The following is a 26,528-nucleotide window of genomic DNA, read 5'->3' as shown; positions in this document are numbered from 1 at the left end:
ATCCAGCCCCCCCCCCCCCCCCCCCCCTCTGTCTTTGTGTTGTGTCGTCTTCGTCTCGTTCTGCCATTGTCTCTCTGTGCTGTAGATTGCTTGCATAACCGCCACTAGTACACGAAAGCATGCGAGCAAATCTCTACCCAGACAAAAAACCCCAAGCCCATAAAAGGGCTGAAGATGCTCGTTTTCAAAAAAACGAGCTGCGATTCGAGGAAGACAGCCTCGGGAGCCACGCGAATCAAAGGGAACAGTGATGGATTGCACAATGTTAAATCCTTCCACCGCGTCTCTGTTTAAGAGAGTGCCCATTTTCATCTGTGACTAACAGTTGGCTGCTGGATTTCATCATTGACAGTAGTAATTGAGTGATTTCACCCCCTCCCCTTCTGTCTCCCCCCCTCTCTCCTTCTCCAGCAAATGTGCGTAGAATGGGGAGAGCTGAAGTTGTTCAGCTAATTGAAGCAGTATTTATTTCTTTTAAGAGTTGCGTTTCGGGCACTTGGCAAATAAGCCCCTCATTTGGAGATTTGCATAATGAATGCAGTTGTTTGTGTATAGGCAACATTGGCAGATTTGCTGTGTAGTCCTTTTCTCCCCCAATCCCCCCCCCCCCATCTCAACACCCCCCCCCACCCCCTTCTCCTGCCTTTCACGTGTGTGTGTGAGAACCTGATAGCGCTGCAAAAATGTGATGGATTTGGATGGGTAATCGGTGGTCAGCACAGGCCCGGCGCACATTCTTCACGTAGCTGTCGGATGCACCGGAGGATGCGCCAGCTGACACTGGGATTGTATGCACAGCGCACTCCATAACGTTTCGCCGAAAAATTACTGAGTGCTTTTACGCTCTCACAAACTGCTCTGGAATTTCAAGGATCTAACAGCAGCCAACAGCAACGAGAAAAAAAAAAAAAAAGTCAGAGAGCACGGGTGGCTTTTTTAGCTTGATTCGATTATTCCTGACTCAATTTGTTCACCGGGAAGTTGAAGCCCCCGTCCCCACCCTGGGAAAGTAAACAAAATAAATGGCATGTTGCCTCATTTCATATCATTTCTCCTGCCTAACATGGTTAGGTTCCACTCTTCCTTGTTGAATTTTTAAAGAGCCCTGTCACCCGTAAAGTCGTTCATCTTCATTGTTATGCCCCCCGTGCCTCGCAGTCGGCTTGTTGATTTGGACTGAAATCCCTTGCTTCTCACCAGGTGCTCGCAGGGATGAACGTGCACCCAGCCGAGTTTGACGGACTCAAACAGGAATACAACGTCAAGGGCTACCCGACCTTCTGCTACTTTGAGTGAGTGTGTATATGAGTCATTCTGCACACACACACACACACAAACACACACAGAGTGATAAATACATCTCAAGTGTTACATCACAATATCCATACTTTTTTTTTAATAGCATCCTAAAAGTTTCTTTCTCAAGGACTATTTCATCATGCAATTGCATCCCAAATCCATTACGTTTTTTTAAATGGTTGAACGCTCTCTGAGTACTGCGCAAGCTCACTGCAGGGTTTTTCCATTTTCCAACGCTGTAAACGGCACCAAATTATCCCCCCCGAAAATAAAACGCCACAAAGTGTTATGCCGTTGTCCTTGGTGTCGGTTCGGTACGCCGCCTCCTTGCATCTCGTCTCGCTCTCTCGCGGCGGCGCGCCGCACTTTTTGAGCGTCTCTTCCCTCGGCCTTTATGCTCTGCTATTTGTCAGTTAAACGCTCGCTCTCCTCGTTTCAGTGTCATTTAATTACGGCGGCGCTAATTACCCGGCGTCCTTCTGCGGGCGGGCTCCAAACGGAAATCTCGCTCTCGCTGAAAACTCCGGCGCCCCGAGGGCCCAGAGGGTAGACTCGGGCTAACGACCGCGCCGGCATCATCGCTTACCGTAATGAGCCCCATCGAAGATAAACACAATGAGCGTGGTGCTCCAAACTACTCAGCGCAGGCAGCCGAGTTTTCACTCGCGAGGGGAGCGGCGAGTTATTTGTTGTTTACGGCTGAGCGTGTTTTTTTCGCGCCGTGTGCGTCTTTGCCTTGAGAGAGGTGCGACGGAGCCAGGGAACAGCAGCAATAGCAACAGTGCGTAAACAGCACGATTTTTTTGTTGTTGTTGTCGTCGGAGTTTTAGAGGTCAGAGAGAGAGTGGAGTCAGAAATAAATTCCGAAGGAAGGGATCTTTAACAGCTCAGTTGAAATGAAAGCTGACGGGCCGTCGCCAGAACGCTTTTTTGTTTTTAACAATGCAGGCGTTCAAGCTTTGTTCTCTCTTCTTCTGATAAGTGACAGTTACAAATGGCCCAGCTCCTAGACCATGTTTGTAGAAACTTCAGCGCAACATCAGAGACTTATTATTAAAAGTCCTTTTTTAAGCAGGGCAGATGAGGACAGACCAGCAACTTACATGTGGATCTTGCAGAGGGCTTGTAAATGCCTTAATGTGTTGCGCAGTAAAAACAGTGAAGGATTGCCTGAAGGCCTTCTATAGTTTTCAGTGGTGGTAATTTTGTGGCAAGCTGCTCCGATTACCTCACAGTATTTTTCAGGGTTGGTGCATAAGTACTCAGCCATGTCCCCCAACTCAGATTTTTCTAGTGTCAAAACAATATCATCTGCCCACTGAGTCTGCATTGTGCCTCTTAGTCTGATGAAAATAACCAAGGTAGAACTCCTTTGTTTCGCTCCAGGTGCACGCTTGGTTAGTTTAATGTGTTTGTTGCGGGAAATGAATGACTAACACAAGAAAAACTTTCATGCAGACAACAGGTAGCTCTGTCAACAAGTCATATGTCCAAAAGTATATTGGGTGCTCTTCAAAAAAGGAAAAAAATGATTTATTCTGTGATAAAGGGCAGTCCAGGCACTCTAAGCAGGGTAAGGATGAGGAAGGATCCATTTAAAAAAAAACTTTTGTTACAGTGGCTACATGGATTTAAAAGCCATCGAACGTTAAACCCTGAAGACAAGGTTGTTTGGTCACAACATAGTGGCTTTTAAATCTATGTAGTCATTGTAATAAATGTTTTTTTTTAAGCGCATCCTTCCCCCTCACCCTGCTCGGAGTGCTGGGAAGCAGAATATTTCTAGGTAGACTATTCACAACCCAATCATAACATTTATCTGTAATGACATACACAGCACAAAGAGAGCATCTCTGTTGAAAACCCCCTGAAGGCCTTGCTCTGAGCATCCAGCACTGATGACTGTCATGAGCCTTCAACTGTTTCTCCCTCTCTCCAACAGGAAGGGGAAGTTCCTGCATCACTATGAGAACTACGGAGCCACAGCCAAGGACATTGCTGACTGGTTAAAGAGGTGAGTAAAGACGGCTCTCCTTAACATTCACCTCCCCTCTCTCCTTCTCTCTCCTCTCTCTCTCTCCTTCTCTCTCTATCTCATAAACGCAACACTCCACGCCTCTTATGTGACTGTCCTGACCTCATCTCTTCCTCTTCCTCTCTCTCCTCTTCTCTCTCCTTCTCTGTCTGTCTCATTCTCTCTCTCCTCTCTCCTTCTCTCTCTCCTCTCTCTCTCTCCTTCTCTCCCTATCTCATAAATGCAACACTCCACGCCCCTTATGTGACTGTCCTGACCTCATCTCTTCCTTGTCCTCTCTATCCTCTTCTCTCTCCTACTCTGTCTGTCCTTCTCTCTCCTTTTCTCTCTCTCTTCCTCTCTCCCTATCTCATAAAGGCAACACTTCACGACTCGTATATGACTGTCCTCACCTCCTTCTCTCTAGCTCTTCCTCTTCCCCCTCCCAGACAAAACCACTTTATATCTTTCCTCTTAGCCAGAAGGGCCGGCTGTCGTTTATGTCTATGGTTAAATGGCTTTCACAATAACAGTGTGCTTCTGTGACCCATAGGTCACCTGCTAGGGCTCTCTTGACTGTATACGTTGGGAGGCATTCTCGTTTTTGTGTCAGGGAGGACCACAGCCAACTCTAAAAGCTTCTCCCTGTGCGTAAAACTAACTGTAAAGCTTGACGGGGATTCTTTCCTTTCGAGCTGTGATCATCGCTGAGGCTGTCTGCGTGTTTTTTATGGCAAGCACCTCTTAAGTGCAGATTTCACATAAAAATGCCTATTGGTTTTAAAAACGGCGGAGCGTTTGAGGAATTCCAGGCTATGTATAATTGTGGCAGCTGCTGCCGCTGATTTCCAGTCAGAGTTTTTAGTGTGTGCGGGTGATTATGAGGGAGAGAAAGCGTCTTCAGAGGCCTGATGGCAGGCAGGTCTGAAGAATACCCTGAGAGCACAGCTGTTTCATTTAGCGTTACTTCTACACACACACACACACGCACAGGCACACAAGCACACACACACACACACACACACACACACACACACACACACACACACACACACACACCCTCCCAGGGAGACTCTGCAGAGTAGTGGGATGGGGGGGGCTTTGGCAGGGGTGCGCACCAGTAAGTGGGGTACACCTGGATTGTGAGGTTGACGAGGAGCCTTTGGGAGTGGAGTGCATTAGACAGCCTCAGCCAGCTGCAGCCTCTCGTGCTCCTGAAGCCCCCGACCCTCACAAGCTCACTCAGGTCCCCCAGATGGGACGGCACCGCTGCCTGCTCCGCCTGTGTTCCTGTGTGTGTGTGTGTGTGGTGGGGGTGGGGGGGTACTGTGTTCTCTCCGTGAGTAAGAACGGTGTGTGTGTGTGTGTGGTGTGTAGGGGGGGGGGGGGGGGTACTGGTGTGGAAGAGAAGATTTACGGCAGGAAATGAAAAGATGAGTGGATTTTGGAGGATGCCAGGAAGACATAGTGCTGCTGTGCGAAATCCATTGAGTTAGTCGGAATTAATTTGAAGAGATGGGATTACGGTCGATGCGGAGAACGTCTCAACACTTGTTGTTGTTTTTTCCTGCGCGAGTGGGTTTTATTTTGGGCAGGCTCTCGGTCGTCTTGTTTTTAACTATCGGAGGGGGGTGTCCGATCCCAAGGGAATGCAGTTCAGACTGAGGAATTGGGCTTTTAGCTGTCCAGGGCCTTGTCCTTGGATTTGTCCAGGGGTAGAGTGAATGGAGCGCGCTCATGTTGTGGTGAGGGCTCCAGTCAGATGTTCCAGCTGCTTAGTAATACAGTGCCCTCCAAAAGTATTAGAACACATGCTTAAAGTTAAATATAAAATCATCTTTTGGAAATTGATCTTAATGCCTTCAATGAAACAAGGAGGAAATATTCAACCTTTAAGGACATCAATTTTCTTTGTGAATGAATGATGTATTGTAAATAAATAAATGTTTTCCTTAAAATACAGGGGTCATAAGTATTGGAACGCCCATGTTTAATTTCCCATAGAGGATTTTTATTTTTATTTTTAAAGGCCAGTTATTTCATGGATCCAGGACACTATGCACCCTGATAAAGTCCCCTTGGCCTTTGGAATTAAAATAACCCCACATCAACACTATATCCGTCAGTTATTAGCTGGTTTCATTCTTATTGAGCTCAATGCAATTCAAAGATGATTTTATATTTAACTTTAAGCATATGTTCCGATACTTTTGGATGGCACTGTATGTGCCTGTTATGTCTCAGACTCAGTGTAGCACCAAACTCACTTGAGAACCTTTCTCTGTGCTTCTCTCTCTGCGTCTCTTATAGGAGAGACTAAGATTACCTACCTGTTATGTGAAATTACTGTACTATTCCGCTCTAATTCTGTTCTTTTGAGATCTATTTCATCCTGTTCTGTCCAATTCTGTTTTGCTCGTTCTGCTCTGACGAAAGCATTTTTTTACGTCTGTAATCCAAAAGTATGTCGTTTTTTTCCCCCACTCTCTCTGTTTCTGCTGCCTGCAGTCCTCAGCCTCCGCAGCCCAAGAGTCCAGAGGTGCCCTGGTCAGAGTCGGACTCGGCCGTCTTTCATCTGACCGATGACACCTTCGACACCTTCCTGGAGGAGCATCCCTCGGCCCTGATCATGTTCTACGCTCCATGTGAGTAGCTCCCGTCGTGGAACCGAAACGGATGTCAACCCAGTTCTAGGGGTATTTTAGATTCGTTATTAGGTTTGTCTGAAGTGGGTCAGGGGGAGTGGGGAGTCCACTGCCCACTTAGAGCCTCTTTAAAAGCAACACTCTCCCCCCTTTGAGCCGAGATCTCAACCTTTGCCAATTATCAGTCAGAGCTCTCAGCGGAGGCTGTATCAGTATGTGTGCCATGGTCCGTCATCATTTCAGTAGATGAGAAGTCATCTCTGCAAAGGATAATTATTATGATACAGTAGATGATGATGATTATGAAGTCAGCAGAGCCGCCGACTAAATCCATTCCCATTATGGTTCTCAATTATGTTGCAGCCCCGTGCTTTTCTATGAGGTCTTTTTTTTCCATCATGGATACCAATTATGGAGACATGCATAAACCATTGATAACTAAATATAACTAAACAAAAAAAAAACATTTCCTACTATTCAGCACAAACCGGCTATTTGTTGTACATCACTGTAATTTTGTGATTGTATATGTCAGATGTAATTGCTGGGCATGAAACTATTTATAATGTTTGCAGTGAATTACATCAGTGCCTTTGCTTCGTTCTCAGAAACATAAACATAAACAAGTGAGATACAGAGTTGTGTAAACATATAGGCATTTCCCATCGTGAACATGCCTGAAATGGGTTGATAAAATCTGTGTACTAACAGTGCTAGAGAACCATTAAGCTAGAGAAACACACATTGTTCTGAAAAGTTTGGAATCACTTTTTTTTTTTTGAAAATGAAGATGCTAGTTCATTGGTCTGAAATACTGTATATAGGCTAAAACAGATCATATTTAAGCAATCATCAAAGCTCGTTCTAAGCAGGACAGAAGGAGAGATGAGAGTTGGTTGTGCACAACTGTGCTGGAAGAGAAAGACCATTTCTCTCTACTTTGACAATCAAATGCTCAGGGGCCATGTGGTAGCTTTGTGAAACAGCAGCTGCAGAACACCAATCTCTTCTCGTCCAGGGAAGTCACACAAGAATGCTGGCCCTCTGAGAGAGACCAAAAAAACATCTGAGACCGAGCAATACAAAGCATATATTCAAATGGCCAAAAGAGCCAAGTATGACACAAGCAATCCCCGTCAAGCCAATCCAATTTCAGAGATTTTTCAGGAAGCATTACAATTTCTCCGGATCATCTTAACAGTCTTACAGCGACAATGCCAAGATGTTTCCACAGCTTTAAGGACAAACATTGAATACTGATTTCTAGTGGAAATGTTTGCTTCTGATCTCCTCTGTGTCTTGACCATTTTCTATTACTTTTTCAATGTGATTGAAAGACGAATGATGGAAAATGTTTAAAACTTTTAATGCAATGCATCCAAACTTTCAAGTGGTAGCCTGAGCTTGTCCGTTGTTGGGTCGTTGGGTGATCTCCAGTTTTGGAGTGTCAGTTAGGGTTTTCATCAATTTGTTTAGAGACCTATTCACAATGGAGGCAAAACTTAACTGTTTACAAACATGTTTGTTCCTCCTTCATCGAGCTGACATTTTCATCTGCTGTCATGTCATCTGCTCCGGTATCAGCATCTGACAGATTTGGAAAGAACAGATTTTCTTATGAAAACAAACAATATGCCTCCATATTGATATATTGACAGTCACACCAGACATGTTGATTTCAGTTGGTCCGGTGCTTGGCAAGCTAGAAAAGGGAATGAGGCTGACATGTCCTCTACTGCTATTCAGAGATGAAAGATAGAGTAATTGAAGGAACTGAAATGAAGGGCTCAGAGCTTTTTAATAGATGTTGCTGTCTGCCACGTTTCTGAATAGCATCACTTAAAGAAAGCATTTATTTTGTTTTTGATGAAAAATTGAACTATCTAACAGCAGCCCTTAATTTTCTTAGAGGGCATGGATGGGTGTCACCGTTCTCCGGCAGATGATTATGCCATGTAGAGATTTGACACATGAGAGACTCACACTCACACACGCACGCACACACAAATGACACAGATGTCATTTAAGGACACGGCCCTTGTCTATGGCAGCCTTCACACCCACCTAGACACACACACACACACACTCTCGCACTCGCGATCTCTCTGACACATCTCTTGGGGTTTAGTTGCACTACTCTTGTCTGACGCTTTCCAGGACTACAAGCACTAAGCGTTTCCAAACACATCTCCTCAGCTCTCGACCCCCCCCCCCCCCCCCTGGGGACCAGCGGCGTCCAGTAATCATCATCGATGCATTTAAGCGTTGAACTCTATCTGGGGGGAAAATCCCGGGGGGAAAAAAATGACCTCAAGAATCCATCCGAAATAATAAGAACGGGCTTTATGATGAGAGAAAGAGCCTCTCTCCACGCCACACTGTGTCATTTGGACATTTGGTTGTGTGCAACCATGACTGTTAGTGCTGGATTCCCGGTTCCCTGCCAATGGAAGTTTGAGGGGGGAACAAAGAGGCATAAGTGGGGAGGGGTGGAGGAGGGAACTCCTTACTATTATTCCCCGGTTCTGTTTTTCGCTATGCCCCGCCATGTACGCACATGTGCCGTTAGTTCACTCACGGAAGAGACATGTTTTCATCCGCGTCTGAGAGGGTGAGTCAGTGCTGATGCTCTGAGGGATTATTACGGTAAGTACGCACATCATTTTAGGATGATGAAATTACTGTAAGAGCAGTGGTGGGTGTGTTGGGTCCTGTTTGAATTTATAGATGTGTGTCTTGTTATTGCGAGGGAGTTGATGGGCTGGTGTAAATCTTGCCATGTTGTTTCACCGTGAAGTGGACGCTTATGACATTGAATGACCGAAACGTCCTTTTAATGACCTGTGAGAGTGTGTGTGTGTGTGTGTGTGTGAGCAAGAGTGTACGTGCCGTTGTGCATGTTTTTATTTGTGTTTGTTTGTGTTTGTGTGTGTGTGTGTGTGAGCAAGAGAATGCCTGCCATTGTGTACGTTTGTTTGTGTGTGTGTGTTTGTTTGTTTGTTTGTGTGTATGTGAGCAAGAGTATACGTGCCATGGTGCGTGTTTGTTTGTGTGTGTGTGCGTATTTGTGTGTGTGTGTGTTTGTATTTGTGTTTGTGTGTGTGTGTCCACTTATATAATCCCAATGGGTTTGTTTGATTTTGCGTGTCTCAGGGTGTGGCCACTGTAAGAAGATGAAGCCGGAGTATGATGAGGCCGCCGAATACCTCAATAAAGACCCAGACGTGAGTGGCCTTTCCTTTCAGCCCTCTCTGCCGACATCGACATGCATTTATGAGCACCCCTGCTCTTTCAGACTGTCAAATCAGCACTGACCCACAAAAAAATAAAAGCTCCAGAGCTACTCTGCTTCGTAAGCATGTTTTCGAAATGTCTAAAATGATGTCACTATCTGCAAAAATGAGAGGTCGACGAGCAGCCATTGCTGTTGCCGAAACAGTCCCAAGCATTTACGTTTCCAGCCGTACCCGGGATGCGATGGTGACGACGACTCGTGGCGTCCCAAAAAAACCTGGATTACTTCGGGAGGTCACATTCTCTTTATGAGAGCACTTGATTATGTCATAACTCACGCTCCCGTGAATGCCTCAGCTTTTCTTTGGCAGTAATGAAATCAAATGTATTTTGCACACCGGAGAATTACAGTGTGCCCTTGGTGCCGGCTCTTATCGATTTTATAATCCCCTCGCTCGCCGCTCATCCCTATCAAGGGGTGCCAATCTCTGTGGAGGTGACTGGGACCACCACCAGCCACTAGAGAGAGAGAGAGAGAGAGAGAGAGAGAGAGAGAGAGAGAGAAGAGATAGAGAACAGAGAAAGAGAAAGAATCAGAGAGGAGAGAAGGAAAGAGAGAGAAGGAAAGATAAAGTGAGAGAGAGAGAGGGAAGGAGAGGGAAAGAGAAGCAGAGAGAAAATGAGAGGAAGGAAGAAGAGAGAAAGTGAGTGAGAAGGAGAGAGAGAAGGAGAGAGAGAGCGAGAGAGCGCTCTTAGGCTGTAAAGCCTGCCGTTAAGCCATATTGGAGGCCGCAGGAGGACGCCCTTTGCAGCAGGCCCCCCTTGTCATGTTGCGTGTCCTGTTTCTGATTAGCGCGGGGCGCGGCGGCAGCTTTAGGTAATACTCCAGTGGCAGCGTGTGTAGCGGCGGCCAGGGCCCTCGTCACCGCAGTAGTGGTTAGCTCATCCCCAGAGCTCTCGCTCTCTCTCCCCCCGCGGCACCCAGCCTGCTTCTGGCCCACCACTCAAGCTCCAGAGCAGGGAGGAGAGGACGGATGGCTGCGTGCCTGTGTGTGGGAGCGGGCGGTTTTCGTTCAGAGGGGGGGTGTGTGTGATGGGGTGGGGCGGAAAAAAACGCAAGTTTTCGTGTTAATCAGTGCAGCCAGGTCTTAATGTCCCCGCTGGCCAGCCTCGATTCCCTTGAGCAGGCTGATGTCATTTGTTTTCGTTCCTCCGAATCCACTCCTCGGCGTGTGTGCCGAGGCACGTTGGAATGAAAGCACAATGCGTCGTCGTAGTAAACTGTGTCCAATCCACAGTTTCTTGTTTGTTTTGAGGGAGATTGGATTTTTTATTTTACAGACACCCAAGCGAATGTTGTTTTGCCGAGTGCTTGTTTGAAGCTCAGCATGAATGAAAAAAACACTCTAAGAAAAACGATCAGTCATTTTTGCACTCGTTGAGTGTAAAGTTATCATCCTGAATGAAGCCACTTTTGGTTGCATCAGGCGCTTTCTGCTCACAGTAATGAGTGAGGCGTGAGATGACGAAAAAAAAATCTTACCTCCAGCTGAGACTATTAAAAATCCAGTGTTCAGCACTTTGGAAGCGCGCTCGTTTTTTGGGGGGAACGGCTTCTACCTTTAATCGAGTGTGGGGTTCATTATCTGCCTCCTGCAGACAGCTGTCAGAGCGAGAGAGTGAGCCACGGGCCTTTAAATATTACACAGTTCCTCTGTGCCAACCACTGCTGGCCGCCTCGGCCTCAGACCAGCCATTCTCACTGACGAGGCAGTTCATTTCTTTTCGGCAATTAGCATGCAATCATGAATAACAAGCTCGGAGACAACACACTAACTATTAATAGGCTGTGTAATTGAACCTGGGGGCTGTTTTTTGGACACGGAGAAATGCTACAGTTTGAAAACTTTTTGGAATAAGGTTTCTCTCTCTCGACAGTTATGCGAATCGGCTCGCTGTTGGAAAGTTGCCTTACAAGGTCGTGGAAGTTGCACTCGAGAGCCTTGTAATTCCCTTTTCTCTCCAGCAAGATTTGCTTTTCTTCACGCGAGGGCAAAAGTCATGGATCACAATCAAGTAATCTAAAATTAAGTACCTCCAAATTTGGAGTCTACTGTCAAGTGAAGTAGTTAGGAACGTTGAGCTAACCACAAGACTCAAGCTTCTTGATCAGGTCACTGAGGTAATTTCCTTCCATGCTTGCCATTACATAGGGTTCTATGGTATGCCTGTTATGTAGTGGATCTGAGGAACCGTCTGTAGTCCCGTTCTCTGTAGGCTGATCAACGTACTTTCTCTTCCTTCTGTGCCCACAGGAAAGCAACTCCCTAACCTTCATGTGCTTATTCATGTGTAAAATGCAAGTTTTAGAGCTCAGTGGATGTTGCTTCCTCCTGCTCAGTGTGGTTTCAGTTGTTTTGTTTGTTTCTTTGTTTGTTTGTCTCTTTGACTGCTTATTTGTTTGTTTCTTTGTTTGTCTCTTTGTGGTCTCAGAGCCCTGGTGTGCTGGCTGCCCTGGACACCACCATCCACAAGTCGGTGGGCGAGCGCTTCAAGATCTCCGGCTTCCCCACCGTCAAGTACTTTGAGAAAGGAGAGGACAAGTACACCCTGCCCCAGCTCCGCACCAAGGACAAGATCATCGAGTGGCTGCAGAAGTGAGATGGCTCTTTTGACATTCGTTTGACTCTTTTTTTCCTTTCTCTCACTCTCACTATGCCTTGTCCATCCCTCCCTCCCTTCCTCCCTCTCTCTCTCTCTCTGTTGTTTTCTTCCTCTCTCTTTTTCATGCACTCACTCACTCATCTCACTTGGACACATCAACCATGTTTAGTGTTTTCAAGCCCCATGTCACGGCCGATGACATACGACTTATGGACTCTGAATGTCTGGAAGACTTTTACAGCACAGGAAATGTTGACTCATTTCTTGGCATGTTTAGAAAATCACTTCAAGATTTCTCTTTCTCTCTCTTTCTCCTCTCTCTCTCTCTCTCTCTCTATCTCTCTCTTGTCCCTGCGTTCTGTCCTCGCCGCTGCGATCGATGTGAACAGCATGTAGCGAGCATCGCGAGGCAAGCGCGCCTCATCTGGGATTTTATGATCCAGTCGTCAAAATATGACAAGAGGATTATTTCAGATTACGGTTATTAGCACCCAGACGAGGAGAAACTGAGTTGAAGCGGAGTTCATGTTTGTGAGCATTGCCTTTTACCCAAGTTGCGCTCATTAGTATCAGATGAGGGATAAATCCTCACTCCGTCACGCTTTCTATTTGCGCTGCCACGATCTCTTTCAAGTGGCCCAGATAAATAGTGTCTGACCTGCTGCGTGCCCTCGGCAATCCGTCTAGGTGACGTGTCTCGGGTGCGGGATGTGGAGCCGGAGTAGAGGTCGCCGGCAGGTGAGGCGCGTTGTCTTCTTTTTTTTCGCGTTGCCCTCCGCCGTTAGGATGCGATACGATGCCTCGACGGCGCGCTATAAATAGCTCGGCCGCGACGACGACGAGGCTGTAACCTGGCGGAGTTTTGTTTGTTTTTCAGGGTCAGGTGCGGGCATGTCTGAAGAGGTTTTTGGAGTTATTTGAAGAGGCCACTCACGGTTTCACCTGGATTTAGCGGAGACTAGAGCTCTCAAGTCTCAAGTCATCCATCCAGAGGTCGTGTGCGTCTGAGCAACTGTCAAGAGTTGTTAGTCGTGAAGACTACACAAAAGCCACTCAGAAAAATGGCTCTTGTACTTGATCACTGTGCTGATCCTTCGAGACTAGAGGCCATACTGACGAAGGGTGTTCAGTCTGCGTTTTTCTGATCTTTGTCTAAACCTTGAACGCTTTTTAAACTTGTTAGACGCGACCAGGTAAACAGTGAATTAGGAATGACCTTCTTCTGTTTAACTGGCCAGGCAGCTCAGTCATCATAGACTATAACTTAGTGGTATTTAGTCTGGATAGATGCAGGTGATGATCAGGCGACAACTTGGGGGGGAAAATCATTTTGAAAAGGCTGATTATTTCAGAGGTGTTTACATTACATTAGTCAGTTGCGTTGGAAGAAATGAAACAATCCAGGGGGCTTGTTTTAAGAGTGTATAATGCAGTTTATGCAAGTTTGCCTAAGAGGAGATACTAGAACTAGAACATAGTCAGGAATAGCCTACGGTATATGCCAATAGGAGCAATCATCTCAACAAATCAATAGCACGTTTCAATTGAGGTTTCATTTGTCATGATCTGATCATCCAGCCTGATCATCATGTTAGATAGACCGATAAACGCCTTCAGTAAAAATGCTTCTATATCTTTAAAAATGAGAATCATAACAGGGAGATTTTCCTTCCTGGATATTTAAGGGCCCACATCCATTTGCAAGTATCTGTACAGTGGTAAGTAATATATAGATTGAGAAGGTGGAGAAGATGCTGTAAGCATCCTGTAAGCCTGCTGGATCTATATGGTTTTCTCAGAGGTGACCCCTCTCTGACCTGTCTGAAATTTCATTTTGATCACGCTTAACCAAGCACGACTTCAATTGACCTCTCTGGCAGCCGTGCTCTGTGGTCCGATTGACCACCCAGCAGATGGAGGTAAAGCTCCGTTTGCTCACGGGGGCATGGTTTGGTTTGGGGGGCAGGGGGCAAAAGGTGGCCAATCTCCAGGTGAGTCCACCCTTGTCCATGTGCAGGTACCACTTTAGCCCCTGCCCCAGGGTCAGGACAACAGGCAGGCTGCCAGGCGTTTCAACAATGTTAGAGTTCTCATCGGAACAAACTGACCGTAGCAGTTCACCGAGGTGCTGTAAACCTGTTATTATAAACACACACGTGTGTGTGTGTGTGTGTGTGTGTGTGTGTGTGTGTGTGTGTGTGTGTATGTGTATGTGTGTGTGTGTGTGTGTGTTTGTGTCCAGTGCTTCCTCTCAGGCAGACATGATACATGGATGTACAGTCGAGTGATCCATTGTTGTTATGAGATGTTCGTATGACCAGTGGAGCGGTCCACTTCTATTTCAGCCTGTGGGGTCCCCATTCTTGCAAACTTGCTTTTATAAAACCACTACATGTCAGTCTAGTGGTTTCTCCCAGCCGACAGGATGCCGAACGTACAATAGAGTGGGCCCCATTGTTATCCCAGCCTGTATTGTTATTCTCCGTAATCGGTCACTCTGGCTGCTATTCTCCTGTCTTACCTCTCGTCTCCATCCAGTCCCCAGGCCCCGCCGCCCCCGGAGCAGTCTTGGGAGGACAGGCCGTCCAGCGTCAGCCACCTGGGAGCCGAGGACTTCAGGGAGGCGCTGAAGAAGAAGAAGCACGCCCTGGTCATGTTCTATGCCCCTTGTGAGTCCTGCTAGAAAATGCAGTTGTGTCAATCTTGGGCTGTTTTTTTTTTTTTTCCTTTTTTTTTTTTCATAGTGAATCGACAGTAACTGCAATGCTAGTCTGCCCAGTGTTATCCATGGGGTGGAGGACTGCAGAGGGTTTGGGGAGGGGGGGGGGTGTTTGGCAAGAACTTGACAAGAGCCTGATAATCCCTTTCAACTGATTGATTAGTTTTGAGTCGGACCATGTATGCCATAAGTAGAGGTTCTGTCCAGTTAGAAAGAAGAAAAAGGACCTTCAGGATGATTGTGGGCAACCCTGGTATGATTCATCCACCAGTTTCCAATTCCTTTTGATACTGAGATTTTGTTACGTTGTGGTTTAGTATGACTGAATATTATATCTTCTCAAATACAGGGCCGTTCGCACCAAGAACGATTTCTATAAACAAATATCACTTTCAATAATATGAATGATGACATTACACACAAACTATAACGATATCATATAACAATATCATTGAGGGAGCACTTTCAGACCGATTTTCAGAATTATAAAAAGCTCAGAACCCATCACATTTTAGCCGTCACATCCATTAACACGAGGAGAGACTTTTCTTATCATTGGTCAGTGTGGACACTTTTATCGTTATGGTTATAGTTATCGTTATCGTTATCGTTATCGTCATCATTCTTGGTGCTTATGCCCCTTTGGAGGCTATTACTAACATGAAAACGGGGAGTAAGTAAGTTAAATAAAGGGAAGTAATATAAAAGTCACACAAACCAACCAGTCCCTCCATGTCTCATACCAGCAACCATTTTGGGCCCCGTTTCCTACAGTCGATTGATACTTGATGTGGGGGTGTGCAGGCGCCACAGCGGAGAATTCCCGCAGCCTGCATTTGATGGGAACGTCAAAGCCCCAGCAGCACGCAGGCACAGAACAGAGCAGAGCAGAGCAGAGCAGTCAGCATGCGTCTCCTCCAAAAGCACACCTCCAGACAAAAACACCAGGGAGGGCGGTGAATGAAATGATAAAAAAAAAGAAAATCAAGTCAGATCTTTTTGTTTTCTGTTCCTGGTCTCAAAGTCATCTTGCGCTCTTGTGTAGCGTTTCCGCATTTCGGGGGAATTTCTGTGATCAAGCCAGTGTCACGTTAATACCCTAATGCCATAAGACAATGCTAATCGTGACGGAATAGGAAATCTCTGTTGGCTCCATGCATCCCACCCTCTGTTCCCGAGCGGCGGGTTGCCTTTTATTTTTATGTGTGGAACGCACTAATTGGTCTGTTGTTTCTGCCATTGTAGCTTTGTTTTAAAACGCTCGTTCGGGCCTTTTAGTGCAATCGCACAAAGTGCCGATGATTGCTCTTTTTTTTAATGCTTTACACCCGTCGGAGCCCCGTTATTAGCGCACCTGCCCCCTGCTTCGTCATGGCAACAGACGAGAGGCTCACTCGTGATGGCGAGCTAATAGCATAAAGCGGGTCAGGCTTTTTTAGAGAATGGGGTGTAATACGACCGGCATGAAGGACATAATGACTGCTGCGCCATCTGCGGTGATGAGTGGCCGAGTCTCGGCTTGCGATTGGTGTGTGTTGGGTGTGTTGGCGACCTGCTCCCAACCGTCTCTGTCTCTCCGTAGTGTAAGAGGGGTGTTGCGCCTTTTACACGATGCGATAACAAACTACAGCTCGGCCTCATGGGGTTTGAAACGGACACAGGCTTGCGTTCCCTGGTCTTCGGTTCTGCACAAGGGGTCAACAAAGCCACTCAATTGGACTGAGGTTTTAGACGTGGCTGGCATTTCGACTGGAAGTGTGTTAATTATGTAGACCAATAAAGAATACAAATAGCTCTACATGACATTCATGATCACAGGAATAGACCTACTGTGTGTGTGTGTGTGTGTGTGTGTCTCATATGCTTGTGTGTCATCATGACCATGCACAACCTTTTAGCTCCTTCATGTTGTCGTTAAGTGCTTTGTGTCCTGGTTGTTTCCTCGAGTCCTGTGGTCATTAAATCAACCAGCGGCTCTGCAATCACAGAGAGCAGGGTGGACTGGGCTCTAGTCTCTAGGCTCATCACAGCTGCTGTTCTTATTCTTCACATTTGCTCATAGTAGCTGCAGGCAGTGTGTAGGTAATAAAATGTATAGCTTACAGCTTTAGGATATTTAACTGAAGTGACAATGCCCTGACTCATTGTCCGTGCCTATGCTACGCTAAAGGCTGAGATTGTGTGTACTTTCACCTCCACCGATCAAATCTAAGGAAGTCATCCTCACAGATGTTGTATGAGTCATGTGATCCATAGGATGAGCCTTCCACTGGAATGTAGCACATCTGTCAGATTAACGAGGCTTGTGACATGATCTGAAACATTAGCAAGCCATTGCCTGAAGTGTGTGTGTGTGTGTGTGTGTGTGTGTGTGTGTGTGTGTGTGTGTGTGTGTGTGTGTGTGTGTGTGTGTGTGTGTGTGTGTGTGTGTGTGTGTGTGTGTGTGTGTGTGTGTGTGTGTGTGTGTGTGTGTGTGTGTGTACAGCCCACCTGAGCAGTAGGCTCAGTGTGCAGATGACAGATACAGATGGCCTGAGGTAAAGCACCCGGGAGGTTTTCATCTATGAGCGCAATAAAGGGATTTATTACTCGCAGTAAAGCTGAAGAGAGCCACCACTAATGGGGGGAAATTCTATTAGGGACTGACCAGGGTGGCCAGGTTTGTGTGTGTATGTGTGTGTTCACCTGTGTACTGTGTCTGTCTGTACGTGTGTGTGTGTTTGTTTGTGTGTTCATCTGTGTGTGTTCCTACAGGGTCCTAGATGAAGTAGATGTTATCAGACGTCTCAGTGTTATCACACTCCTGTGGCTCTGCTGAGACTCTGCTTTCACGGTGTAATTAAGCAGGACAGATGTCTATCTGGGTAGCCGCACAGCAGTTGGGACCTCACTTCTGTCATGTGCGGTTTGTGTGAGGGCATTCGGCGGCAGAGAGAGAAATGGAACTGACTGGCCTTTTTGGTTTGCTTTCCCCCCCTCAGGGTGCCCGCACTGCAAGAACGCTGTCCCCCACTTCTCCACGGCCGCCGATCTCTTCAAAGAGGACCGCAAGGTGAGAGTCAAGCCTGTTAAGAGGAGCCCTCTGTCGTGAATCAAAGGTGCTGTGTGTGTGTGTGTGTGTGTGTGTGTATGCGCGTGTGTGTGTGTATATGTGTGTGTGTGCATGCATGTGTGTGAGTATATGTTTGTGTGCATATGTGGGTCTGTCTGTGCGTGCGCGCACACGTCTGTGTGCGCTTGTCTGTGTGTGTCTGTGTGTGTGTGTGTGTGTGTGTGTGTGTGTGTGTGTGTATGTGTGTGTGTGTGTGTGTGTGTGTGTGCGTGCGCGTGCGTGCGCGTGCATGTGTGTATATGTGTGTGTATATGTGTGTGTGCACACTTCTGCACGCCCCGCTGAGCTGCAAACAGCCCTTGTGCCTCAGCTCCCGTTCCTGCCAGACTCCCTCCCTTCATCTTCATCTCTCCTTCCATTTCTGATCATCATCATCATCACCACGTTCGGTGTCCGTCTCCAGAGAGGTGTAATAGGTGTAAGGGTTTTTTATGCGTTCCACTCCACATGTTGTGAAATTTCACTCCCTTTTCCTCCCCCATATCCCCCCCCCCCCTTTCTTGGCCTCAAATAACTTCTGGAAACTTCCATCCCTCTGCTGAGGAGACCTGGAGTTCATGTCTCTGCAGACATTTATTATTGGCCTGGGTTTTTAGCAGCGATGTTGGATTGTTTTTGCAAATGGCTGAAATGCATCATGCATAGCGTCACTCAGCTTTAATCTTCCAGCGCCTCTTAAGTCCTGGCCTCACGCATCATCATTATTCAAGCCCCTAGAATGTTGAAATCCACTTTAGCCAAAGGCACAGTCGAGAGGCGAAGCAGCCCTCATCCCACCCCACCCCACCCCCATCACATGTACTTGTTTGTTCAAACAACGCCCTTTGTCCCAACAAGGTCCTTCTCTCTCTCTCTCTCTCTCTTTCTCTTTCTCTTTCTCTCTCTCACTCTCTCCATCTCTCCATCCTGCTTTTCTGAGTGATTTAATGAAAAGCAGAGCGTGTTGTTTTGAGTGGGACACGCTCGCTCGCCCGCCCGCTCTCCTCCCGTCACATCTGAGCTGAGTGGTGCTGGAAGGCCCACGGCAGCGCTGCGCTGCGGGGAAAAGCTCCATCTGCTGGCGCTGGGGTGGAGTGGTGCTGGACCGGGTTAGATTCGATTAGATTAGAATATTGGATCGGACAGGGTTGGACTGGGAACAGAGGTGCGTTCAAATGTGGCAAACAGTGGCGAACGTTCGTGGTGAACATGTTTTCTTTGAACAGTTAAATTTGAACGATTTGGTGTTAACATTCCATTCTAACAGTAATTGCATTATTGCGTTTGTCAAACTCACGTCCAGTTTCATTGTATGTTCGCGGCGCACCACCTCCTCAGACTGTTCGCGATTGTTAGCAAACGTTCGCCGAAAACTCAAGGCTAACGGAATACTGTTAGCGAACGTTCGCAAACGTTCGCCTATGTTCGCCTATGTTCGGTGAACTTGAACGCACCTCAGTTCTCCCAGTCCTGGCGTTACACACACCACTCCCCAGTTTGGCCAGTCTCTAGTCTGACCCCTCTGATGGACATTTGGGCCGCCACTGTGCCAGCATCTGATTATCTCTGTGTGTCTGTCTACACTTGTATCAATCAGTTCATTTCTCTCTCTATCTCTCTATCTAGCTGTCTATCTACATATATCTTTCTCTCTTTCAATTTCAATTCAATTCAAGGATGCTTTATTGGCATGACAAATAAGACATTCATGTTGCCAAAGCAGTCAAACAAATGTATATCATAGTGTAACATTAGCACAGAATGATAATACATACACTGTACACATGCATACATTATACACATACACATAAGAATACAAGTAATATACCATGTCTATCCACATATCTTTCTCTCTTTCTTCTCTCTATCTATCTGTCTATCTATCTGTCTATCTACATATATATGTTCTCTTTCTTCTCTCTATCTCTCTATCTATCTATCTATCTGTCTATCTGCATCTTTCTCTCTTTCCTCTCTGTCTGTCTCTCTCACTCCCCCAGTGGTGGCTCCCTCTCGTTCTCTTTGTGTTCTCCATCTCCCCTCCTCTGCTGCGATGGGCTTGGAGCATCACCCGCACTCTTCATCTTCATTTGTCGCCGTCCTGAGCCAGCATAACTGTGCCACGCTTGTTTGTGCTCTGGCAGTGTAGCGGGGTCTGGAAGAGAGTGATGGGCATCTCACCCTGTACGCTCTCTCCCTCTCTCTCTCTCTTCCTCTCCCTCTCCCTCTCTCTCTCTCTCTCTCTCTCTGGGCAAGCCAGGGCCCCCCAGTGATGAACTGTGGTCCTCTTCAGTTGAGAGTTCTTGTTTACCAAAGGCAAACATAACACAACGAGAAAAACAACCTTTGAAGATGGCCAATTAGTATAGCGGCTTTTTTCGCATGCGATAGGGATACAAAAAAAAAAGTTGGTTGCTTAAGTATAAAGTGAAGTCAATGAGTTGTTTTTCTTCTACCGATTGAGCTGAATATCCACAAGTACAAAGGGAAGGCCGTCTGGAATAGCTTTCATTTCCTCAGCAATCCTGTCTTGTAATGAGAACCCTAGTGTAATTGGCTGTATATTTTGCCAGCGTAATTACCTGCGCTTGTGACAAAGCACTCTCCTTATTAAAGGTGTAAATTAGTACTTCTGATACTCGGTAACACGTCTTATTTGTCCTCGTGCTGCGCCCTGCGGTAATGTCTCAACACAAGTGACCTTCCAGAGCCATCTTCTCCTGCAACCGCAGGGCTTTCACTCTTAAATGTTGGGACATTTCGGCAACAGGCTCGATCAATTTGATGTTAGGAGGACTTCCACCATTTCAAGTGCGATCAATAGCCCTAGTAGCCACACTGTTTGAGGAAGGGGGGGGGGGGGGGGGGGGGGGGGGGGTGCTTTCAGGTCATTTTCCCCATGTCAATGCGGCACTGTTTAGATTGATCGGCTCACCGTGAGCTTTTATGGATCCTCTGCGTTTCGTGGGTGGGCTTATCAGTGGCTTCGAAGAAAACCTCCAGTGGAAAAAACGTCCAGTCCTCGAACAGCAGATGCATCTCCTGCGGCCAAACTCCTCAGGCCTAATGTTGGAGTCTCCAAGGGGCATTGATTCTCCCATGTTGCATAAGGTAGCTCGTAATCGAAAGCTGTTCTCAACTAGCAGATACTGTAGCAGTCGCATCCCCCTCTCTAATCTTTGTGTTGCGTGTAAACCTTTAGCCTGGTGCTAAAATACAGCAAGAGAGATCATTGAACACAAGCGAACAGTACAAATGAATACCCCTGAGGCACAATTATTGTTTACTTGGAGGAAGCAAGTTGTTAAGCTGGCATTGGAGGAAGTTTCCCAATGCCCTGAGCTCTACAATTACTCCTATGTTTGGCTTAGGTTATAGTAATGCCCCAATCACAAAGATTTTTAATCTAACAAACAACCAGCGTTGTGACTCCATTAGAGAGCATGACTAAAATTGGTGTCACTTTGTAGAAGTAATAAATTAGCCTTCTCATAGCTTGCTTTTTACGATAGCCCCCTCAGCATCCATCCTTGCCTGATGGATATCTACTGTTGCGTGGTTGACAGGAGGGTTGCAGATGAAGTGAGATGGTGACCCTACAACAGGCTGCATGCAGAGCCCAACAGTGGAACGTGTTGTTTGTCAAGTGCTGTTTACGGCTCATTTATGAAAGTTTCGCTAACTGTCTCACCACTTGTGCCTCGGCGTGAAATCTCTCCCATTGCGCTTCGCTCAGAGCGATTGTTTTCCCCTATTTTCTCCGTCTCTCTCCTTTCCCCTCCCGATCCTAATGGCGTGGCCTGATGGAAATGTATTAGTCACTTTTTTTCTTTCTTTTTTTTTGTTCTCCCAAGTGAAAATAATGGGTTGGCTAAATTTGGGGAAAGGAAATGTATAGCACGAAAGAGCTCTGTCACTGCCAAAGCAGCTGTGTTCTGAAACTTGGCTACAGCCTGAGCGCATACTGTTTCCAGTCCAGTTAAGTAAAATGCACAAGCCTCTGTAGTGCAGGCATTCACAGAAAAGTGCTGGCTTGCAGTTGCCCTATTTTGCTTTAGCGCTAAGATATACTTCGTCTTCATTTTTGAAGCTATTTCTGCCTCAGCTCATTTCCCACGGAGCAGCGTGGGCTAATGCAAACGAACCACTTTCCTTCAATTGGGTGACCAATATTAAACTCTATGAGGTTTTGACTCTTTTCACCTTAGCAGATGAGGGGCTGTGCGATGTGATCAATATTATTGTTGTTGCACATCGCTGACTGTGATTGGTGAACGTGCCTGCTACTGTTGTCCAGGCTAAATCATCTCCTGAGTTTAAGCGTCTTATGGGCAGAGAGATGGGTTTCAGCAGAGTAAACAAACAGCATAGTGAGAAGGGAGCACAATGTCTCATTGACAAGACTTTGAATTGGTGTTTTCTTTCAAAGTGCCTTTTTGTGCGAAGGCAACCATGCTAGCAGGCATTTATGTTGTTGTTAGGGTTGTTTATGGTTACTGTTGTTGTGGTGCTGTCACTACACAAATGCGCAAGGTATGTGCGGTATAATGGCGCTGCTGTTAGATCCTAATGGCGGTGAGTGACAGTTGTTGTATTTGCTGTCTTTCAGATTGCCTACGCTGCGGTGGACTGCACCAAAGGACAGAATAATGAGCTGTGCAAGCAGGAAAGTGTGGAGGGTTACCCAACTTTCAACTACTACAACTATGGCAAATTTAATGAGAAATATAATGGAGACAGAGGGGTAAGTATCTGCCAATGAGCCATTTTGTTTCCTAAATGTGACAAAAGGACACATTCTCCTGTTGCCGTTGCTGTGTTTGAAGATGCAGATGTTCTGTTGTGAAGTTAGACAGTCTTTTAAACTTCTAAGATTAAACTTCTAATCTTTAAATCTTTTTAAGTGATTTTACTCTGATTTTACTCTGTAGATTTTACTCTGTCCTTTACTAATAAAATGAGCTGTTAGGATAGACGGGGTAGGTGTTTCATGACCAGAACTATATCCCCAAAATCAAAGCAGTCTATGATCTTTGTTTTGTGTCCCTCAAGTTTATGTCTTACCTCTGTCTTGACACAAATGGCATTCTGCAAATGTGTCTAAAAGGCATAGTGTGGGAGCAGGACAGATGACTCAAACAATCATCTTTACAAACACAAGACTTGCTGTAAGGCCTGGTGCCAACACATAATTGCAGCTCAGTATTTTGGCAAGCCTATCCCCAGGTGGTCAAATCAATACAGGTTATTCGAAAGGTGTTAAAAGACAATTGCACTTAGTGAGGCCCGTCAGCCCTGAGCAGTGAAACTCATACCCACAAACGAAAATGAAGCTTTAATACAGACTTTCTCCCTCTGTGTGAAACACCCGATAATGAATAACCCCACCAATGCTGATGCTGTTAAATTGGTGCTCAGTTACCTGGAGCAAAACCAACAATAGTTCATTATTCAAATGCCATCCCTAAGAGTATCTAAGTGGTAATATTTTCTCACTGTTTATTTTACCAGGTTCAATCTTAAGTCACTTAAAATTTGTTTAAACTGCCCTCAGACAACTTGTATATTAATTGGCAGCATTCGTGTGCACTTAATAAAACAGAACTTTGTAACCTTTAAGCACTTGTTGTTGTGAGTCTATATCCTGACTGTAGTCTGTGTCTGTGATTTGCATTTTCATGTACTTCATATCCCGATTTGGATAAACGATAAATGCTATTCCAGTCACTGATTACAGCTCTTGGCAAACATTCTAGGGTGTGGTACTCTTTTTTCTTTGCTAATCAGCCATATGTAGCGCTCTAGAATCTTTGCCCAGAATTGGAAAACTGAAAGACCCCAATAATGCCAAGAATACTCAATGTCCATGTACTGTAAATGCAGTCTGTGTTTATTTGTTGGTTCTGACCATAGACCTTGGTTCTGATTGTGATTTGTAGGAGGCTGGCTTCATTGGCTTCATGCGCAGCTTGAGGGGGCGGGACCAAGAGAAGGTTGGCAAGCGGAAGGAGGAGCTTTAAGAATGGTTGTGGCCCAATCGGGGGGTTGGGGAGGGGCAAACCTGCCATTGCACTGTGACCTGGGCAGGAGCTCCCCACCTCAGCACTGACATCAGAGACTTGAAAAATCTCAGCTGAAAAAAAAGGCTATTTTTGTAAACAACCGTGCCCTTACCTTTGTAATACCAGTGTCAAACCATCACACCACTTTGGACATGTTTTTTTTTGTTTTGTTTTGTTTTATTTCTTTGTTGTTTGATTTATGAAGCATTTTGATGTGACCATGAACGAGAAACAAGTATTTCCAAATACTGTGACTGCAAATATCAAACCTACATCTTTTATCTATGCAATAGCCATCTCCAGGCCCGAAGGCTTTAAGCTGTGGGTGGCCATCTTTGATGAGGGGGGTGGCCATGTCGCTTTGCCACATAACGCCCACAGTGAACTCCTTCATCAGGACTCCTCATCACTGTCCCCCCCCCCTCCCCCTTCCTTCCTCTGAAGAACAATACAAATATACAAGTCCGTTATCGAATATTTTTATACTGAAATATCATATTAGGTGTCGATTAGAAAAACAAAATAGGAAAAAAGTATGACTAAAAGATCTTGTAGCTAAAATCTGTGGCCTTAATGAATGTTTAAGCTGAAAAAAAAAATGTGCGGTGATCATGGAACGAAATCAGTCCAAATCATTTCAAAGCTCAGACCTATTGACTAGGTGTGTTTTTATGCTGGAGGCATCATATTCCTCATTGTATTTTGTTAGCCATGGAAAAACAAAAATTGGGTCATGAAGTAACTTAATGCCAAAAAAGAGAGTGGGCAATTGTGATGCCAAATTCATATCCATTTCCTGTTCAGGGTGGAAGAGATCCTGCAATATGTGTTCCCTATCCTGGCGAATTGACAGAACTCTCGTGTTATAAAGTCCTTATCAACACTGCTTGTGATCAACTTTTACCATTGTATGTAAAGCCAGTAAATACCACAGCCATGTTTTGTGTACGTGTAGGTGCACATATCAAAAGCTAAGGCTTGTAGTGCTTTTCCCTTCCACAGCTGGTGCTTTAGACTCCCATGTCCATTGCAATGAGCTGCACCCTGTTCCCCTTGCAGCTGTCAGCACAGACTTCTGTGCACTCAGACTCACTGAGATCTACTGGAGCTCAGTTGGCTGGGACCGCCGTAGGGCAGACAATCAAGGACCATTCTCGTCTTTTACCGGGCCATCAAGTCCAACACATCCTGGTGGCTGTGTCGGTAGGACCAGTCGTACCCCCATGATGTGCTCTCTGCTGTTAACCCCCCTCCTCCTCCTGTCTTCGCCTGTCGTGAAAGGTGTTGAGCTCGTGAAGTGTCTGTGCATCCTAGCATGCCCGTGTGGGTGCGGTTTCAGAAAGGACCAGGTGTGTTTTCGCCAGCCGTGATGTGGCGGGCTGTGAGTGACTCAAAGTTGCAGCTTGCTGGAAGTGCTCCTGGTGTTAAGACATTACACATCTTTTCCAGACCATATCTGTAGCTGAACTTTTGTTTTGTATTTTTCAGGAGTTTGGTTTCATTACGAATAAGATTCTCAGGGATCACCAAACACAATTAAGAAGGGAGCATGCGAGCGGCGGTGATTTGCATTCCAGCTGGGTGTTGCAGAGGCCCTAGTTGCCGAAATGAAATAGTTGTTTACATTTGTCTTACGGCGGAGAGAACAAAATGTGTAGATAGAGGGATGTGGTTTACATTCCTGAGTCGCGGCAGTGCGGAAGGTATTAAATAAAACAGTAAGAGCCAAGGGAAGCAGATGTATATTGTTCTGGGCCTGTGATTAGAAAAGAAAAAGAGAAATCCGTCTGGCAATGGCGAGCCATGTGCTGTCCTCATACACTGTTATTAGATGAGATGTGTGTCTGTGCTCAATCAGGGTTTACAGTACGTGTTGTTACTGTGGCATCTGCTGTCACTGCCTTGTCCTCTAGTGATGGCTGCTGGTTTTTGTTGACGCTTGTAACTGATTCTGAGACCAGCGCAAGGAAGGAAAGCCTGCATAATCCATAGGAGGAGAGGTGAGCCCTGTGATATGGTGTTGGGGATATTGGGAGCCCCAAGTCTTTCAGAAGCGGGACCGTTCTAGGCACCAAAGCGGAAGCAGCGCGTCTGTCTTTATCCCAAAGGTCTCCATATCAGGGAGATGCCACACTAATACCAAGGAGTCTGTGTTGCCTTCGTTTGATTTCCGTTTCCAGCCATGTGTGCAGATCTGCCCCTAGAAATGACCACCTTAAGTAAAAATAAAGAAAACATAAATTTCCAACATCTGTGTGCCGTTTTGTTTTTTATTTACACACAAATACACATTTAGAAATCAGAAATATGAACGTCAAGACCATTTTCTTTTTCTTCTTCTTCAGTGTGTAGTCTGTAAATGGAGCTGGGGCAGTTATTAAAAGATAATAACTGAATGCCTTGGATTGAAGCTCTTTGTACAATGCAGGCCTGATAGAGTTCAGGCGTGGTGCCTGAATTCAGGCTTGAGCTCGGCCATGTACGATGTCAACAAAGGCTATTCTCTATATTGTCTTTGCATGTATTTGATCATCAGGTACAGATCCTTTCCTGTCCATTAGCCCTGATAATGGTGGATGAACACTTTTCCTTTACTCCTGGCCAGAGTACAAAGCACGTGTTCTTAATCACATACTCTTCGTGTCGTAATTTAGATAGCAGGCAAAGTCTATCAACAGGCAAAGTTCTTGTAGCTATAGTTATCATGTAGCATGTGGGAACATTGAGCTGACCGACTCCTCAATGTTTCTTCTGAAGTTCTTCGCCCTGCTGTTATTGCCACACATGCCAGATATTATGC

The 26,528-nt window shown here is 45.9% G+C and overlaps 1 protein-coding gene across 1 annotated transcript in view; it reads left to right on the top strand.

The window, feature by feature from the left end:
• Positions 1 to 25,970, top strand: part of pdia5 (protein disulfide isomerase family A, member 5) — a 47,494-nt gene extending 21,524 nt beyond the window's left edge. The window contains exons 9-17 of the mRNA XM_062534375.1: positions 1,201 to 1,292; positions 3,242 to 3,313; positions 5,822 to 5,958; positions 9,112 to 9,182; positions 11,686 to 11,849; positions 14,395 to 14,525; positions 17,557 to 17,627; positions 22,276 to 22,410; positions 23,606 to 25,970. Of these exons, the coding sequence (XP_062390359.1) occupies positions 1,201 to 1,292; positions 3,242 to 3,313; positions 5,822 to 5,958; positions 9,112 to 9,182; positions 11,686 to 11,849; positions 14,395 to 14,525; positions 17,557 to 17,627; positions 22,276 to 22,410; positions 23,606 to 23,686 (954 nt within the window). The 3' untranslated portion in view covers positions 23,687 to 25,970. The remainder of the gene's footprint in view (positions 1 to 1,200; positions 1,293 to 3,241; positions 3,314 to 5,821; positions 5,959 to 9,111; positions 9,183 to 11,685; positions 11,850 to 14,394; positions 14,526 to 17,556; positions 17,628 to 22,275; positions 22,411 to 23,605) is intronic.
• Positions 25,971 to 26,528: the final 558 nt, after the last annotated feature.

The sequence above is a fragment of the Sardina pilchardus genome, chromosome 4, assembly GCF_963854185.1.
Source record: "Sardina pilchardus chromosome 4, fSarPil1.1, whole genome shotgun sequence".
Taxonomy (NCBI): domain Eukaryota; kingdom Metazoa; phylum Chordata; class Actinopteri; order Clupeiformes; family Clupeidae; genus Sardina; species Sardina pilchardus.
This window is presented reverse-complemented; position numbering and strand designations above follow the sequence as displayed.